This window comes from Pan troglodytes, chromosome 14, assembly GCF_028858775.2.
Source record: "Pan troglodytes isolate AG18354 chromosome 14, NHGRI_mPanTro3-v2.0_pri, whole genome shotgun sequence".
Lineage (NCBI taxonomy): Eukaryota > Metazoa > Chordata > Mammalia > Primates > Hominidae > Pan > Pan troglodytes.
This window is the reverse complement of record NC_072412.2, coordinates 35,412,236-35,430,325: the sequence shown is the minus strand read 5'-3', so window position 1 is coordinate 35,430,325 and position 18,090 is coordinate 35,412,236. Positions and strand designations below refer to the sequence as shown.

At 39.2% G+C, this 18,090-nt stretch overlaps 1 protein-coding gene across 11 annotated transcripts in view; it reads left to right on the top strand.

The window, feature by feature from the left end:
• The window catches only part of SPART (spartin), a 67,269-nt gene extending 49,417 nt beyond the window's left edge, over nt 1-17,852 (top strand). For all 11 annotated transcript variants that reach the window (XM_063792054.1, XM_063792048.1, XM_063792046.1 and 8 more), the window contains 4 exons: nt 6,440-6,634; nt 8,410-8,568; nt 8,652-8,742; nt 16,256-17,852. In XM_063792054.1, coding sequence (XP_063648124.1) covers nt 6,440-6,634; nt 8,410-8,568; nt 8,652-8,742; nt 16,256-16,520 — 710 coding nt within the window. In that variant the 3' untranslated portion in view covers nt 16,521-17,852. The remainder of the gene's footprint in view (nt 1-6,439; nt 6,635-8,409; nt 8,569-8,651; nt 8,743-16,255) is intronic.
• The last annotated feature ends 238 nt before the right edge of the window (nt 17,853-18,090 follow it).

Genomic DNA, 18,090 nt, shown 5'->3' with positions numbered 1-18,090 from the left:
AGGGAAGAAATGACTGCAGTGGCCTTCTCAGACCCTGTAGGAAAGGACTCTACCTATCCAGTGAAAGTGTCTACCTAGACTAAGAGGTATTTTAGTTATCTGACTCGGGGCATGTTGAGTAAAGCTAATTTGCCAGTCCTGGGTGGGAGCAAATCCTCCAGCTTGATGTGTAGGGAAGGGAGGGGGCCTGAATAATCCCTGAGGAGTAGTAGAATAGCAGATGGAACACTGAGAAGTTATTACCTTGGGGATAGATTTCCACGATGGAAAGGAAATGAGAGGTTCTAAGAGGCAGGCTAGTGGCTTGTACTATAGTATAGCCTGCCTTTGCTGGTGTGTGGCGATTAGGCCTGGTGGAACTGCCATCAATAAATCAAGCGTGATCAGGGTGAGGAACAGGAAAGAAGGAAATTTGGGGAAATGGGGTGAATGTCAGGTGGATCAGAGAGATACAGTCATGGGGGTCAGGTGTGATATCCAGAATAATGCGAGAGGCCGGATTGGAGTCTGGGCCAGGAACAACGGTAATTGTGGGAGACTCAACAAAGATTGAGTATAGCTGAAGGCGCTGGGAAGCAGAAAGTATATGCGTCAGGTATGAGGAAGAAAATGGATTTTGGAAGTTATGAGAACTGTAGAGAGTGAGTTGAGCATAGTTTGTGATTTTGAGGGCCTCTAAAAGTATTAAAGCAGCAGCAGCCGCTGCACGCAGACATGAGGGCTAGGCTAAAACAGTAAGGTCAAGTTGTTTGGACAGAAGGGCTACAGGGTGTGGTCCTGGCTCTTGTGTAAGAATTCTGACCGCACTAACCATGCCTAGGAAGGAAAGGAGTTGTTGTTTTGTAGAAGGTGCTTGGGTTTGAGAGATCAGTCAGACAGATTGGCAGGGAGAGCACGTGTGTTTTTATGAGAATTATGCCGAGATAGGTAACAGATGAGGAAGAAATTTGGGCTTGATTGAAGTAATGGGGGCTGTCTGTGAAGCTTTGCAGCAGTACAGGTTAGGTAATTTGCTGAGCTTGATGGGTGTCAGGGTCAGTCCAAGTGAAAGCGAAGAGAGGCTGGGATGAAGGGTGCAAAGGGATAGTAAAGAAAGCATGTTTGAGATCTAGAACAGAATAATGGGTTGTAGAGGCAGGTATTGAGGATAGGAGAGTATATGGGTTTGGCACCACGGGGTGGATAGGCAAAACAATTTGGTTGATAAGATGCAGATCCTGAACTAACTTGTAAGGCTTGTCTCGTTTCAGGACAGGTAAAATGGGGGAATTGTAAGGAGAGTTTATAGGCTTTAAAAGGCCATGCTGTAGCAGGCGAGTGATAACAGGCTTTAATCTTTTTAAAGCATGCTGCGGGATGGGATATTGGCGTTGAGTGGGGTAAGGGTGATTAGGTTTTAATGAGATGGTAAGGGGTGCATGATCGGTCGCCAAGGAGGGAGTAGAGGTATCTTATACTTGTGGGTTAAGGTCGGGGGATACAAGAGAGGGACGCAAAGGAGGCTTTGGGTTGGGAAGAAGGGTGGCAATGAAATACAGCTGTAGTCCAGGAATAGTCAAGGAAGCAGATAATTTAGTGTCTCAGCCTAATAAGGGAACTGGGCAGGTGGGGATAACTAAAAAGGAGTGCTTAAAAGAGTATTGTCTAAGTTGGCCCCAGAGTTGGGGAGTTTTAAGAGGTTTAGAAGCCTGGCTGTCAATACCCACAACAGTTATGGAGGCAAGGGAAACAGGCCCTTGAAAAGAAGGTAATGTGGAGTGGGTAGCCTCCGTATTGATTAAGAAGGGGACGGACTTACCTTCCACTGTGAGAGTTACCCGAAGCTCGGCGTCCGTGAGGGTCTAGGGGGCTTCCGAGGCGATCGGGCAGTGTCAGTCTTCAGCCACTAAGCCGAGAAGATCTGGGAAGGAGTGAGTCAGAGAGCCTTGGGCCAGAGTTCCAGGGGCTCTGGGAGTGGCTGCCAGGTGAGTTGAACAGTCTGATTTTCAGTGGGGTCCCACACAGATGGGACGGTTTAGGAGGAATCCCAGGCTGCGGCATTCCTTGGCCCAGTGGCCAGATTTCCGGCACGTGTAGCAAGCTCCTGTGGGAGGAGGTTCTGGAGGAACGCCTGGCCGCTGCGGTTCAGGCGTTTGGAAGTTCTTGTGTGCTGGAGATGTGGCTGGGGTTTGTCTCACAGTGGAGGCAAGGAATTGCAACTTTTTTCTATTATTGTACACCTTGAAGGTGAGGTTAATTAAATCCTGTTGTGGGGTTTGAGGGCCGGAATTTAATTTTTGGAGTTTTATTTAATGTCGGGAGCAGATTGGGTAATAAAATGTATTTTGAGAATAAGACAGCCTTTTGACCTTTTAGGGTCTAGGGCTGTAAAGCTTCTCAGGGTTGTTGCCAAACAAGTCATGAACTGGGCTGGATTTTTATATTTGATGAAAAAGAGCCTAAACGCTATCTGATTTGGGATAAAGAAAAAGGAGCATTAACCTTGACTATGCCTTTAGCTCCAGCCACCTTTTTAAGAGTAAATTGCTGGGCAGGAGGGGGAGGGCTAGTCACAGAACTAAACTGTAAGCCAGACCAGGTGTGAGGAGGGGAGGTGATAAAAAGATTATAGGGTGGAGGAGCAGAGGCTGAGGAAGAATTGGGACCTAGCTCGGCCTGTCAAGGAGTAGCCTGGGGAGGAAGGGAGAGGTCAGATGGGTCTGTAGAAAAGGAAGATTAGAAAGACTCAGCGACGCTTGGGGTTGGGACTGAGGGGACAGGCGGGAGGGAAAGAAGGAAGATTTGGGACGAGTTGCACTGGGCACAGACTAGGAAGGGACTGATGTGTAAAAGAATGCCTGGACGTCAGGCACCTCAGACCATTTGCCTATTTTACAACAAGAATTATTTAGATCTTGTAGGATGGAAAAATTCAAAGTGCCATTTTCTGGCTATTTGGAACTACTGTAGAGTTTGTATTGGGGTCAAGTGGCATTGCAGAAGAAAATAAGGCATTTAGGTTTTAGGTCAGGTGTGAGTTGAAGAGGTTTTAAGTTTTTGAGAACACAGGCCAAGGGAGTAAAAGGAGGAATGGAGGGTGGAAGGTTGCCTATAGTGAAGGAAGCAAGCCTAGAGAAAAGAGAGAGCAGAGAAACAGAGGGAAGGGGTTTGGGGGTTCTTACCTTCCAGAAAAGGGGTTGGGGTGCAGAGATAAGAGGTCGGGGCACGGAAATAAGGGATGGGGTGCAGAAATAAGGGGTCAGGGCACGGAAATAAGGGGTAGGGGCACAGAAATAAGGGGTCGGGGCACGGAAATAAGGGATTGGGGCACAGAGATAAGTCGGGGCACAGAAATAAGGGATTGGGGCACAGAGATATAAGAGGTTGGGGCACGGAAATAAGGGATTGGGGCGCAGAGATACGAGGTTGGGGTACTTGCCCCTCCTCTAGAAAAGCAGGACTTGCTGCTAAGAGTGAAGGAGAAGGGGTTGAGGGGTACTTGCCCCTCCCCCAGAAAAGCGGGACTTGCCGCTAAGGGTGAAGGAGAAGGGGTTGAGAGGTACTTGCCCCTCCCCCAGAAAAGCAGAGAAGGGGTAGAGACAAGGAGAGAAGGGGTTGGGGTACTTGCCCCTTCCCCAGAAAAGCGGGACTTGCCGCTAAGGGTGAAGGACCAAGACAGGCATCCCTGCATGGTCTGACACCTTTGAAACGTGGGTGAATAATCAGAGAGGCATCCCTGCAATGATTAAACGTCAAGGGAAGGCTGCCTTCCCAGTCCGTGACTGGCGCCGGAGTTTTGGGTCCACAGATAAAACGTGTCTCCTTTGTCTCTCCCAGAAAATGAAAGGAATTGAAATTAAGAGAAGGGAGAGATTGAAGTGTGGCACCAAGATTGAAAGGAGAAAGAGGTCGAGGGATAGTGAGGGAGGTTGGAGAAGAGAGTAAAAAGAGGCCGCTTACTGGATTTGAAATTGGTGAGATGTTTCTTGGGCTGGTCGGTCTGAGGACCTGAGGTCGTAGGTGGATCTTTCTCACGGAGCAAAGAACAGGACAGGGGATTGATCTCCTAAGGGAGGTCCCCTGATCCGAGTCACGGCACCAAATTTCATGCGCATCTGTGTGAAGAGACCACCAAACAGGCTTTGTGTGAGCAACATGGCTGTTTATTTCACCTGGGTGCAGGTGGGCTGAGTCTGAAAAGAGAGTCAGCAAAGGGAGATAAGGGTGGGGCCATTTTATAGGATTTGGGTAGGTAAAGGAAAATTACAGTCAAAGGGGGTTTGTTCTCTGGCGGGCAGGAGTGGGGGTCGCAAGGTGCTCAGTGGGGGTGCTTTTTGAGCTAGGATGAGCTAGGAAAAGGACTTTCACAAGGTAATGTCATCACTTAAGGCAAGGACCAGCCATTTACACTTCTTTTGTGGTGGAGTGTCATCAGTTAAGGTGGGGCAGGGCATATTCACTTCTTTTGTGCTTCTTCAGTTACTTCAGGCCATCTGGGCGTATATGTGCAAGTCACAGGGGATGCAATGGCTTGGCTTGGGCTCAGAGGCCTGACACTGTGATTACAGGCATGAGCCACTGCACCTGGTCAGTGACTTCTGTTTTTAATAACAACTGTAAATGGTAGCTTTCTTTAGTTCAGTAAAAGTGGACAGTGTCCCACAAGCTGTAGTAGTTAGGTTTGAGTTAGGGAATTTTAATATCTGCCAATGTCTCATTTATTCGGCAAACGTTCATGGTCTGCCATATGGCAGCATTAATACAGTGCATAGGAGGCAAACATGAACAGAATCAATCTATATCTGGCATTGTACATGCCATTTAAAATATCTACATAGCTACCGATGAAATATTGCATTTCCTTATCTTCTGTTGCAGTGTTTACAGTTTTAACATATTTATGTATACTGTATACTTCCATGGTGATATGTGATTATTTGCATCTAGTATTTCTCATTATTAGTGCTGTGACTTTTTATCTCATTTCCATTTATTTTTCTCAGTCATCATTTGACTTCATCCCTATTATTTCTTATAATTTCATTATAGGATTATAGTCTCCTTTGTTTCACTGTCATTTATTTTATGATTTCTCAGTCTTCATGTTCAGCTGGTTTCTTCTTAAAACTTTTTCAACCTATAAGTTAATCTAAAAAGATAATTTTGTTAAATGGGCATCTTCAAGTCTTCTGTTGTTTATGGAAGCCTGTTTGCTTGGGTTTGAATCCTGCACTTCCCCAGAAGTTGATTGTCAGGTAGGACAGTGGGGGTAGCATTGGAGCTGGAGGTAGAGATGTTGACTAAAACAGAAAGAGAAACATAAAATTTCTAATTATTTATTACATGTCACTTTTCATTGTTAACATTTTAAAATAAACTGCTGTGGTTTTCACGTGATTGCTGGATGCTTATTCATGGGCTGGAGTAATCATGTAAAACCATGCCACAGACCTTGAGAGAACATAATTAAGTATTTCATATGTTCAGCTTTGAAAGCTCATTGTTAAGTATTAGCCAAAAAAGAAATATTTTAAATTGAAAGTATCTGCAGAGTAGGGTGATACTTCTTCCATCTTAGGGGACACTGTTCTTACATGTTTTTTCTTTTCCCATCCCTCTCCCACTCCTTTCCCCACATTTCCACTGGCTGAGGACCTTTTGTCCTCACTAGAGAAGGCCCTTCCATCCCTCTGTTCCTCTGGTGAGCCCTTCTGTCATTCAAGCTGCGAGAACATAAGCAAAGCAAAGCAAAGGGCTAGGGCCCACTGTCATGAGAAATGGCCAAATTATCTGGGCCTCACTCTTCTTCTTTTAGATTTTCTCTTCTCATGCATTTGAGTGTTCTCATGTTTTTGTCATTCAGGTATGTGTAGCAAGCTAAACGGTGCTGAGATCCAAGAGTTTGGGTTTAGGATTCAGGAAGGAACAGGACCCCCTGACTAAAGCTTTTAGCCTAAAGAAAGTAAGAGTTCTGCCTTGGTGTTTGAGAGGCAGTTTCTTTGGTTTCCATTTTGTGATGTTTGTGTCTTTCTCCCTCAAGATTTCATGGGGAAAAGTGTTGCCTGGCCTAAGGCAAAAAGAACAAGAATATCTGGGTTCTTTGGCCAAATTCTATCTTAATGGCACCAAAACTAAAAATTAATACCTAACAATAATATACTGTGGTAAGTAACATATAGAGATACTGTTTGTGGTCATCTTCAGAAATTATCAGCTGCCACTAAATCTCAGGCCTCCTAGGTACTAGGTAGTGGCAGCACAGAGTAACGCAGAACTGTGTCACTAAGTATTCAGGAAGAAAACTGCAGGTATAAAGTTAGCTTGAAAGTTTATGACATGGCACATTTAGCATCTGAATATGAAACTCCTTTTATTTTTTTCTGGTTGATGTTATTTATTAAAGTGTTCAAAAGCATAATTAGCCCTAATATTGTGCAATTTTAAATTTTCTTTTAAAAAGGTGCTTCCTGGGTGAGTTGGGGTTTAGTCAAAGGTGCTGAGTTTACTGGTAAAGCAATCCAGAAAGGTGCTTCTAAACTCCGAGAGCGGATTCAACCAGAAGAAAAACCCGTGGAAGTTAGTCCAGCTGTCACCAAGGGACTTTATATAGCGAAGCAAGCTACAGGAGGAGCAGCAAAAGTCAGTCAGTTCCTGGGTAAAGTAATTCTGGATAACTTTACTTCTTTAAAGTTATATTTAAAATAATGTCTTAATCCAGGGTTAATCTGCATGTTCATTTAGATGGTTTAATCTCAAGAATAAAGAATTAGGACAAAGCAGTTTCTCTTTCTTATTCATAGTGAGACCTGCGGACCAGCAACATCACATCGTCCTATCTGGGATCCTTAGAAATGCAGAATTTTAGGGACAGACACACCTACTGATTCAGAATCTGCATTTTCACAAGATCCCTAGGTGATTCTTATTTGCACATTAAAGTTTGAGAAACTGGTTAAAGGGTTGTTTTGATGTGTTGGAGAGGAGAATGTGTGTATCTTTGAAAAAGAGTTCTGAATGTAAAGTCATGTATTGTTTAACGCAGGAGGTAAGTTCTAAGAAATGTGTCATTAGGTGATTTCATCATTGTGTGAACATCATAGCATGTACTCACACAAACCTAAACGTTGCCACTCCACACCTAGGCTATATGATATAGCCTATTGCTCCTAAGTACAAACCTATACACCATGTGACTGTACTGAATACTATAGGAAATTGTAACACAATGGTAAGTATTTGTGTATTTAAACACATCTAAACATAGAAAAGGTGCAGCAGGAGTGCAGTATATAAAAGATAAAAAAATGGCATAAAAACTGTAGAGAGCACTTACCAGAAGTGTCACTTGCAGGACTGGAAGTTGCTCTGTGTGAGTCACTGAGTGAGTGGTGAGTGAATGTGAAGGCCTAGGACATTACTGTACACTATTGTAGACTTTTTAACACTGTACACTTGGGCCACACTAAATTTATTTTAAAAACAAAGTAATTGCACTATGATGTTATGGCGGCTGTGATGTTACTAGGCAGTGGGACTTAATCAGCTCCATTATAATCTTATGGGACCATGAAATGTCTGAAATGACCAAAACATCATTATGCAGCATGACTGGATGTGAATCCTTGAATCCTTCTAAGGGATGTGACACATTCTTTCAAGGAGAGCAGTTTACTGCTTAGCAGTTGAGGGTCAAGAGGGAGGGATCTGTTGTTTGAGAAAAGCTGACTTAGTGATTCTGGTGCCAACCCTCCCAAGCAATGTACTTCTAACTCCTTGCTCTTAGAGAATCACAGCACTGAAATTTGGTGTTTTTAGGTGGGTAGATAGGACCTTAATGGATTACCATTAAATTTAGTAAAATTATCTTTTTTGGTATTTAGTATTTTTTGAATCAGATTTTGGATTGTTTACTTTTATAGAATTAAACACTTTACTCTTATTTCACCGAGATAACTGAGATATTTATCAATAGAAAAATATGAATACACTAAGCTGGAATAAGCTAAAAGTACCAACCAATCTTGCATTGCAACAGTCAGATAGAAAAGGTGGCTGGTTTTCTCAAGCAGAAGTGCAAGAACATGTATATCTGAGAGGCAAGGTTATAAACATCAGCAGGCTCTGCAAGCACAGCTTTAAAGCAAACAAAAGCTTTCATTTAAAAAATAACCAGTCTATGCTTCATGCCTGTAGTCCCAGCTACTCAGGAGGCAGAGGCAGGAGGATCACTTGAGCCCAGGAGTACAAGTCAAGGCCAACCTGGGCAAGATAGTGAGACCTCCTCTCTAAGCTTCATATCCTTAAGAAGAAATTATAACATTATATAGTAAAACAATTTAGATGTTCATTTAAGAATGTTGCAAGATGAGTGGTAAAAATCAAGGGAATAATATATTTTTCCTAAGTTTTCTTTTTTTATGGTCATATTAGTTGATGGAGTTTGCACTGTAGCAAATTGTGTTGGAAAAGAACTAGCTCCACATGTCAAGAAGCATGGAAGCAAACTTGTTCCAGAATCTCTTAAAAAAGACAAAGATGGGAAATCTCCTCTGGACGGTGCTATGGTTGTAGCAGCGAGTAGTGTTCAAGGTAACAAAGGGCCCAGAATTTTAACTATGAAGGTCCGTTTGCTTTGGACTAGATTTACATCATTTTAAATATTATTTTTACAGGATTTTCAACTGTCTGGCAAGGATTGGAATGTGCAGCTAAATGCATCGTTAACAATGTTTCAGCAGAAACTGTACAAACTGTCAGATACAAGTAAGTTGAATTTTATTTTAATGACTAAATCTCTGTTTTGTTGTTGTTGTTGTTGTTTTTCTGAGAGGGAGTTTCTCTTGTTGCCCAAGCTGGAGTGCGATGGCGCGATCTCAGCTCACTGCAACCTCCACCTCCCAGGTTCAGGCATTTCTCCTGTCTCAGCCTCCCAAGTAGCTGGGATTGCAGGCACACGCCACCATGCCCGGCTAATTTTTTTTTTTAGTAGAAATGGGATTTCACCACATTAGCCAGGCTGGTCTCGAACTCCTGACCTCAGGTGATCTGCCTGCCTCAGCCTCCCCCCATAGTGCTGGGATTACAGGCGTAAGCCACCATGCCTGGCCGACTAAATCTCTTGTAGCATTTGTAAAAATCCATGACGGTAAAGATATTTTTATTAAGTATCTGATAAAATTTTTTTTTTCACTCACTGCTTTTCTTAAATAGGGAGAATAATAGTATTTCTAGTATAATAACAGAATTCTTGTCACTTTGCTTTATGTTACTAATCATTATAAACATTTGTTCATCATTACTGTGAAGAATAAGGTTATTTTTTTTAAAAGCCTGGAATTTCTATATACCTTATTAACTGACTACATGTTTTTGATGGGTGATATCTGCCTGAAAAAACTTGAATTATAATTAAACTCTTATACCCCATGTTAATATTAGCCCACTCAGTATAGAGACTGTTAAAAATTATGTCACATCTTACTTGACTCTGATTACCACTCTACATTTGTATTGGAATGGGTAGATGGTATATCTTCAATTTCATATATTAAGAAATGGACAAACAGAAACGAATGATTTGCACAAACTCACCTGATTAGTGTCATGATTGCTTTCTTATTTGGCCTTAAGGTCTGTCTCTGGGGAGTGGCTATAAATTCTAATCCTGCTGTGTTGTGGCTCAAGAGGAAAAAATCTTGTGAATGTTTTCAGTGTGCCTTTCACAGGATACTTCTTTATCATGGCACACCCATGACCAGGTGTCCCTCTCTCAGGGAACTTGTTTATGGCAGATGCCCTTGTGGCTCTTTTCTGACCTGTGTCCAGTTTATTCCTACTAAGATAGCTACTCTCTAGGAGACCCTGACTAGGAGGAGAGCGAGGTTTGGGTGTGCTGGTCAGGTGACACACAGAGAAGGCAGCACAACCAAACACACGAAATAACAGAAACTTTTTACTACTCACAGACCCTTGAGAGAAGAGGGGTATGCACGAGGGCCAACAGGAAGTCTGGAGATAGCAGAGTGCTCAACCAGTGGGTGGGGCGAGGGTGGGTGAACAGGGAGCACGAGCAAGGGAGAGGTGATTTGTGTGACTGCCTTCACGAAAGTCTATGGGTGTTCTTCCTTTGGCTTTCCAGTGGGGCCTGTGGATTGACTAGTTTAAAGAAAACAAGTGTGAACAGGGGAACATTTACATGGCTCTAGTTTTACATGACTCTAGTGTTGACCATTGGATTTTCTCATGGTCAGCAGCTGTGGGGGTGTGTTGGGTTTTGAGTCAGTGAGATGAGAAACAAGTATATTGTATTGCAGACAACCACATGGGGGAGGGGGAAGTTTTAACTAGGCCAAAGGTGGTGGGATACAACTAGGTTTCAAGCAACTTACGTCAGGCCTAAAAACAAATGCTGAAGCAGCAACTATATAACAAATTTATACAAGTGGTATTGAAGGTGAGAGTAAAGCAGGGTCTTCTGCTTTTAGCTCCTTATTCTTTCTACCTGACTCTACTTTCTTTATACAATACTAGAAGAATCAAGGTCTAAAAAATAAATCTAGTATGAAGGACCTGAGTTGCTTTCTTAGCCTTGAATTAGTTTGGATCTTACTATTTATTTAGAAAGAAAAAAGGAGAGCAATATTGATAGTATTCACAACTCGTGGTTATTTATGTTAATTATCCACTTATTGACAGCATTTAGTTGAGTTCATACTTTTGTATTAGGCACTGTGATCATTGCTTTTCGTATGTATTAGTTAATTTTCAACACTGTTATCTCCATTTTGCAGATGAGGAAATCGAAATGTAAAGTTAAATACCTTGTTAAAGATTACTCTCCTAGTGAGTAGTAGAGCTGGGATATAAACCAAGTGTTTCTGTCATCAGAACCTGTGCTCTACAGTGCTAATTTAATTTCCATCCTTAATTGGTTCGATCTGCTCTGTCTGGGGCATGTATACATTTGTTTGTTTGTTTTAAGATAGGAAATAGGAATTGCTTTATTTTTACTTTTTTTACAATTTCAACTATTATTATAGATTAAAGGGTACATGTGCAGGCTTGTTACATAGAATTTGTTGTGTGATGCTGAGGTTTGGGGTACAAATGATCCCATCACTCAGGTAGTAAGCATAGTACCCAATAGATGGTCTTTTAGCTCACACTCCCCTCCTCCCTCCCCCGCCTAGTAATCCCCAGTGTCTATTGTTGTCATCTTTATGTCCATGAGTATCCAGTGTTTATTTCCCATTTATAAGTGAGAACATGTGGTTTTCTGTTCCTGCATTAATTCGCTTAGAATAATGGCCTCCAGCTGCATCCATGTTGCTGCAAAGGATATGATTTCATTTTTTAGGGCTGTGTAGTATTCCATGGTGTATATATTAGCATGTTTTCTTTGTGCGGTCCACTGTTGATGGGCACCTAGGTTGATCCCATGTCTTTGCTGTTATGAATAGTGCAGTGAACATGTGAGTGCATGTGTCTTTTTGATAGAACAATTTATTTTCTTTTGGGTATCAAATGGTAATTCCATTTTAAGTTTTTTGAGATATCTCCCAAAAGTGGCTGAACTAGTTTACATTCTGGGACATACATACCTTTGAATCAAATCAAAGCAATGTGGCATATCATTTTGGAGTGTCAGTTTTTGTTTTTTTTTTTTTTTGAGACAGAGTCTCGCTCTGTCACCCAGGCTGGAGTGCCGTGGCGCAATCTTGGCTCACTGCAAGCTCCGCCTCCTGGGTTCATGCCATTCTCCTGCCTCAGCCTCCCTAGTAGCTGGGACTACAGGTGTCCGCCACCATGACCGGCTAATTTTTTGTATTTTCAGTACAGACGGGGTTTCACTGTGTTAGCCAGGATGGTCTTGATCTCCTGATTTCGTGATCTGCCCACCTTGGCCTCCCAAAGTGCTGGGATTACAGGCGTGAGCCACCACACCTGGCCAGAGCATCAGTTTTACCAAGAGTTGAGAGATAAAACATACAATAGATCTCAAATTCTTCTGATAGAAATATGAAACTCAAGTCTTCCAACTCACTTCTTGTCACCTGTGGCACTGAACTCTAATATTCATTCATTGTTTTATGACCCTGAGGTTACTTTGGATCAGTCATAATTAGAAAAATAGTTCTTTATTTGTAGCAAGAACAGGAGAAATTCAGAAATGCCTTTCAGGCCAAAAGTGAGTTATTTTTAGGTTATCATATTAGAAAATAGGAAGTGCTTTCTTGGGTTTGTTTTATGGCCTACTCTAATGAAAAAAAAAAAAAAACTTACCTAACTACAATTAGCTTATTAAAAGTTTGGGATTCACATAACTAGGAAATACTGGATTTTAATGTAGATTTTGTACTTCTGGTCCTTAATGAGAACTTAATATGATAAATAGCATATTTTTAACAGTGATTCTCAGCTCATTTATTTCTATTATGGTATTATTGCTATTCTTTTTATCCTTTCTTCCAAAGATTCATGGAATTTAAATAAAAACCAGGTAAGTGAGAATTTGGTTAAGTAGCTTTGTATTTCTAACTATGAGGATGATTCAGTCTTAGCAGTAATTTAGTTTCTGCTATTAGAAATTTAGAAGGATGGGAGAGGCAGTAGGGAATAAAAGATTTTACCTAAGTAATACTGTTTCTCACCTTTGGAGCTAATCTGGCCCAAAGTAGAAAATGTCTTTTAAGAGAAGAAACTAAAAGTATTGAACCAGTAATAACTTAGTGATAGAACTGAAGAAATGGAAAAGCTTGTTGTACCTTTGTTTAATTTTGTTCTTATTTGTTTACATACACTTAGGTTTATTTACACTCTTCTGTATTTAAATTTACTATCAAAAAGTATTTGATAGAATTACCATTTGTGGAGTACTCAAATCGAACTGATGGTAGTATAATAAGGGAAATTTGTGTTCTTAATTGCCTGTGATAAGCAATTGCTCTCCAAAATAGTTATTTTAAATGTCCTTTAATTTTATGCTTGGGAGAAAACCAAATGTATTATATAAACTTCCTTATCTGATTTCAGGTGGATAAGCCAGTACAGAGGATTAAATAACTATACTCTTAAAATTTTTAGCTAAATGCATAAAAACTATTCATTAAGATTCAGTTTATTTTTGTCAGTTACATTAATACTTTTGTCTTATATTTGGGGATGTGAAGACATACAGGAATAATGAAAAACAATAAGTAACTATAAACCTGCTACACTTAATTGCGGTATAGTACCTATTCAATAACTCATCATTCTTCTACATATGAAGCTTAAGTTTCACCTTTAAGCTTCTTTTATTCCACTTTAAAGTGTTTAAAGAATAATAATATAGCTTTGATAGTTAGATCTATTTTTATTTTCCCCAGCAGTATTTTCTTTGAATATATATTTGTGGAACATAAGCTTAATAATAGACTTTTTTTCCTGTAGAAAATTTACTGTTTTATGGTTTTTGGTACTATGCTATAATTAAGTGTAGCTGATTTATTGGTTTGTTTAGTGAAATTTAATTAAAATTCCTCCTAAATTTGCACTGGATGAAGGGGTAACTTCAATGACAGGTGTCATATTACCCAAAACCAGTTTTGTATAACTGAACACATTGGAGAAATTTCAGAAAAATCTGGTTCAATTGTAGTTTTGAATCTCATTGTCTTATTTAGGCCTACTTCACATTCATTTTTTATTATTTTTCAATTGGTAGTGTTAGTATATAAAATCCGACTTAATGAGCTCTAATTAAAGTAAATTTGTTTAAAAATAAGAGATCAAAAATAAATTTAACTTCCTCCCAGACATATGCTTTCTAGGAGTTTATAGCAGTATAGTTTGAATCTGAAGAAAAGGACTAAACAGTTATTTATGAAGAAAAGAATAGATGCCTATTAGGAAAACTAGTTCTAAGGCATATTGGAAAGCAGGAGTGATAGTTGAGGATATATTAAAAAATAAATACAACTGATGAAAAGCCGTTTTATAGTATATTTAAAAATACATGTTTAGTATTTTAGAATTTTAAAACTGCTTTCACACATATACATCGTTTTTTTGAGATAAAGAAGAGAAAGTTGATGATATGTAAAGAGGTAGAAACTTGACCAAGGTCATATGGCTAGTTACTGGCATAGTTGGCATTAGAATCTAGTTTTCTGAATATTCTGGGTTTTTTTCCCAAATTAATAGGAATTGCTACTGACATTGGAGATAGCATAGAAAAACAGACAAAATTAACAAGGTGCCAAAACAAATTCATTTTTAGTACATTATTAAAGACAATGTAGTTTTTAGAACTGTGTTACATACAGAAATATGAGTGCAGTTGGAGGTATCAAACTGTATCAGTGGAATAGGGAACATTCCAAATTCTCAGAAGTGGAAGTTTGTGAATATGGAGGATTTCCTATACTTGAAAACATGACTGTGAGTTATGTTGAGTTATGGTGTCACTTCATTGTAGCTCACATGGTTCTGGAAAAATAAGCCCTCAGGGAAACCGGCTCCACCAAGAGTTACGGTCACTGTTTTTCAGTGCTGAAACTGCTGATATCTTTCTTTTTGTATAGACACAGCCATTACCACCTGACAGTAGTATTTGTTACTGGGGCTTGGTTGACAATGAGAAGGCACCATCAGCAATGGTGCATCTCCTGCACCATCAGCAAATCCTGTGGAATGCTGAGGGGTTGCATAACAGGGACTGTCCGAAGCAGTTGTAGGAACCTTTTCTGTCTGTTGACTGGTGAGAAGGCCACCAATTAAGAGTAGTACAGACTTGGAAGGTTTGACAGACTAGGCTCTGCTGTGTGCTAGCTCTAATATAATTATTAACATTAGGCAAAGGACAGAATAGAATCATCATTTAGGGGCAGTGTAAGATTATTTCACACTGGGGTTAAAAAAGCCAAGCACAAACAAGCCGGTGGGATCACAAACCACTGTTCTAGGCCAGGCTATTTAGTAATAGAGGACTTGTTAATTCAAAAGGCAGATCTAGTGTTATATAAGATGTCCAGATATAGGTCATAAAGCATCTAGGAAACTTCACTGTGTCCTGGAGAAAATGTAAACTTTTGCCTCTTTGTTTTGTTTGTTGTTTAAACAGTCCTCTATTTGGGGAAATCTGTGGACAAGAAAAGCTTTAAAAGCCTGTTACCAAAATGGGGTAAAGAGTAAAACAAAACAGTAGGGAAATGTGTTTTGGTGTGCTTGTATAGGACCTCAAATTGTATTTTATCATAGAAATAGTATTAAATGCAGATATTATTATTATCAATAATAACTTCTTTTGTATATGCTTTATAATTTCCCAAGCACTTGCTATGCATTTGATGCTCAAAAAACTCTGAGGCAGATAGGGCAGGAATTACTGATTTCATTCATTCAGTGACTATTCATTGAATATCAGGCACTATTCTCAATGTTTAGGATATGTTAAAGGACAAAGCTAAGATTCTTCTCTCCAATAGGGTTTACATTCTAGTGAGAGAAGCAAGACATGAACAGTGATAATTAATAAGTTCTGTAGTATGTAGAAAGTGGTAAGTTATGGGAGAAAAAAAGCAGTGTAAAGGGGAATTGATTATCAAGAGGTGGAGGTGGGCATGTGGAAAAAGGCAGTTGAAACAGGTTAGATAATGAGATTATAGTTGAGCCAACTTGAAGCAGGTGGGGCAGAGAGCTATGGGAAGTCCAAGCAGAGAGCAGCCAGTACAAAGGTCCTAAGGCCTTTGAGTGCTTGGTGGGCTCAAGGAACAGCAAGGAGGCCAGTGAGTGTGCAGTAGAGTGGGATGCAGGGGAGAATGCCATAGAATCTCTGTTTAAAGATTAACTCAAATTCCCCTAATTAAAAGACATAGCCAAAGTCTGGTTAAGGTAGAACTTGAAACTACTTACGTGACTCTAGATTAGTTGCTTCTGTGAATATTTTCCCTCATATTTCTAGAAAGGGAGGATTAAAAAAAGAAATAATGACTGATTAATGACCTGTATTATAATTTACACTTTTATTTTTACTTGACAGTCTTTATTACATCATTCTCAGCTAGTCTGAGTTTCTTTTCACACACTGTTTTTACTAAAGGAGAAAATACTGCTTTGTCACAGAGTGTGATTTCATTCTCTACTGTGTTTTAAGTTATTAATTAAATTGAAACCTAAGCTTTAATTTTGCTTTCAGGGGTAACACAGTAATCATTTGACTTATTTAATACTAATTCAGAAGACCTTATTTTATATTTATCGTTTCATTGTATATCCTCTAATCTTTCTTTTAAAGATACGGATATAATGCAGGAGAAGCTACCCACCATGCGGTGGATTCTGCGGTCAATGTTGGCGTAACTGCCTACAATATTAACAACATTGGTATCAAAGCAATGGTGAAGAAAACTGCAACACAAACAGGACACTCTCTCCTTGAGGACTATCAGATAGTTGATAATTCTCAGCGGGAAAATCAAGAAGGAGCAGCAAATGTCAACGTGAGAGGGGAGAAGGATGAGCAGACGAAGGAAGTAAAGGAGGCGAAGAAAGATAAATGATGAAGTGCTGGGAATCACCTATACCAAAGCCTTATGAAATGGATGAAATTTTGTTAAATAGGCAAATGTGGAATTCCTCACAGATTAACCAGTATTTTTTAAATGTATTCATTCCTACAAATTAACTTTCATAAATTTTATGGCATGTCTTCTATTTAAAAGGAAAAGAATAAGTATTCTTGCATCTGGCCTTAGAAATGTGAAGTTATATTCTCAAGTTTATTTTTTTCCAAGCGTAGCTAAAATATTTTTGCAGGTAAAATAAAGCTAATAGTACATGTGTTGTTCAAACCTTGTTAAACCTAATATTGAACTATTTTTATATCTGCTTTCAGAAGGCAAATAGGAAACTATATATTTGCTTAAAAATTGGCATTTAGTAACCTTAATTCTTTTTATAGAAGGAACGACTTAAAGTATTGTCCCCTCTTTTTGCACTAATTGTGGATTTTTTTAGATGCTTCTCAAAATTTTCAGTGTGTAAGCTAAACAAAAACTAAAACTAAGAATTCTCAAAAAGACTTGTTCAAAACAGGGAAAGACTGATGAAAAGTAAAAGGGACTACTTTTGTAACTTACCTGTTTGTTAGGAAATGGAATGGTCTCTTTGATTTAAAATGAATAAAAATAGATTATTACGTCTTTTGTATTGAGACTGTATTGTTATGAGCCTAGGAAATTTGGGAACATGATTGTATTATATTAAAATTTGAAGTGATTATTATCAGCTTAATTGGATTAAAAAATTACTTCAAGAAATTATTTTATCATATCTGCTTCTGTTTTTCCAAAAGGTTAAAAAAATATATAAACAATTGAGTTTACTAATGGTAAACATTTTTATTCTGGGATTTGGTCATTGGAATTTATATTAAAAGACAAGTTATTAAAAAGGAAAGGTTCTATTCATAATCAGGGTAAAGAATATGAAAACCTTAGACGTAATCCATGGTGGATAGGCATTATGGTTTCCACTTTGGCAGAAGGCAGACTATTCACAGCCCTATTTACTTACGTAGGCTAAAAAACTATGTAACTAAATACCTAATGGTATTTAATTTTTGTTTATTGAATTTAAGAGATTGGTATTAGTTTTCATAGCTGCAGTCCATTCTAATAATTTCTGATCTTCTAGTGGCTACTTAATTAGACATTATTTGAAGCTGTCTGAAGAATGCACTTTATGAATTAAAAAACTCTGAATTGCCTGACCTCGTTATCACATGAGCTTATATTTTGGCAACACATAGAACTGATGGAGGCTTTTCCTAAGGCCAAGGATAATGTACTAGTTGTTAAAATGGAAATAAAAGTGAAGTGGTAAATAGCTTACAGACGGTCTATGCTTTGTTTAAGAAATGGAATGGCACTTCATATATTCTCATTTGTGGGAGCTAAAAATTACAATAATCGAACTTAAGGAGATAGAGAGTAGAATGATGGTTACCAGAGGCTGGGAGGCATTGAAGGGATGGGGAGGGAAGTGAGGTTGATTAATGGGTACGAAAATATAGTTAGTTAGAACGAATTAGTTGTAGTATTTGATAGCCCAACAGGGTGACTACAGTCA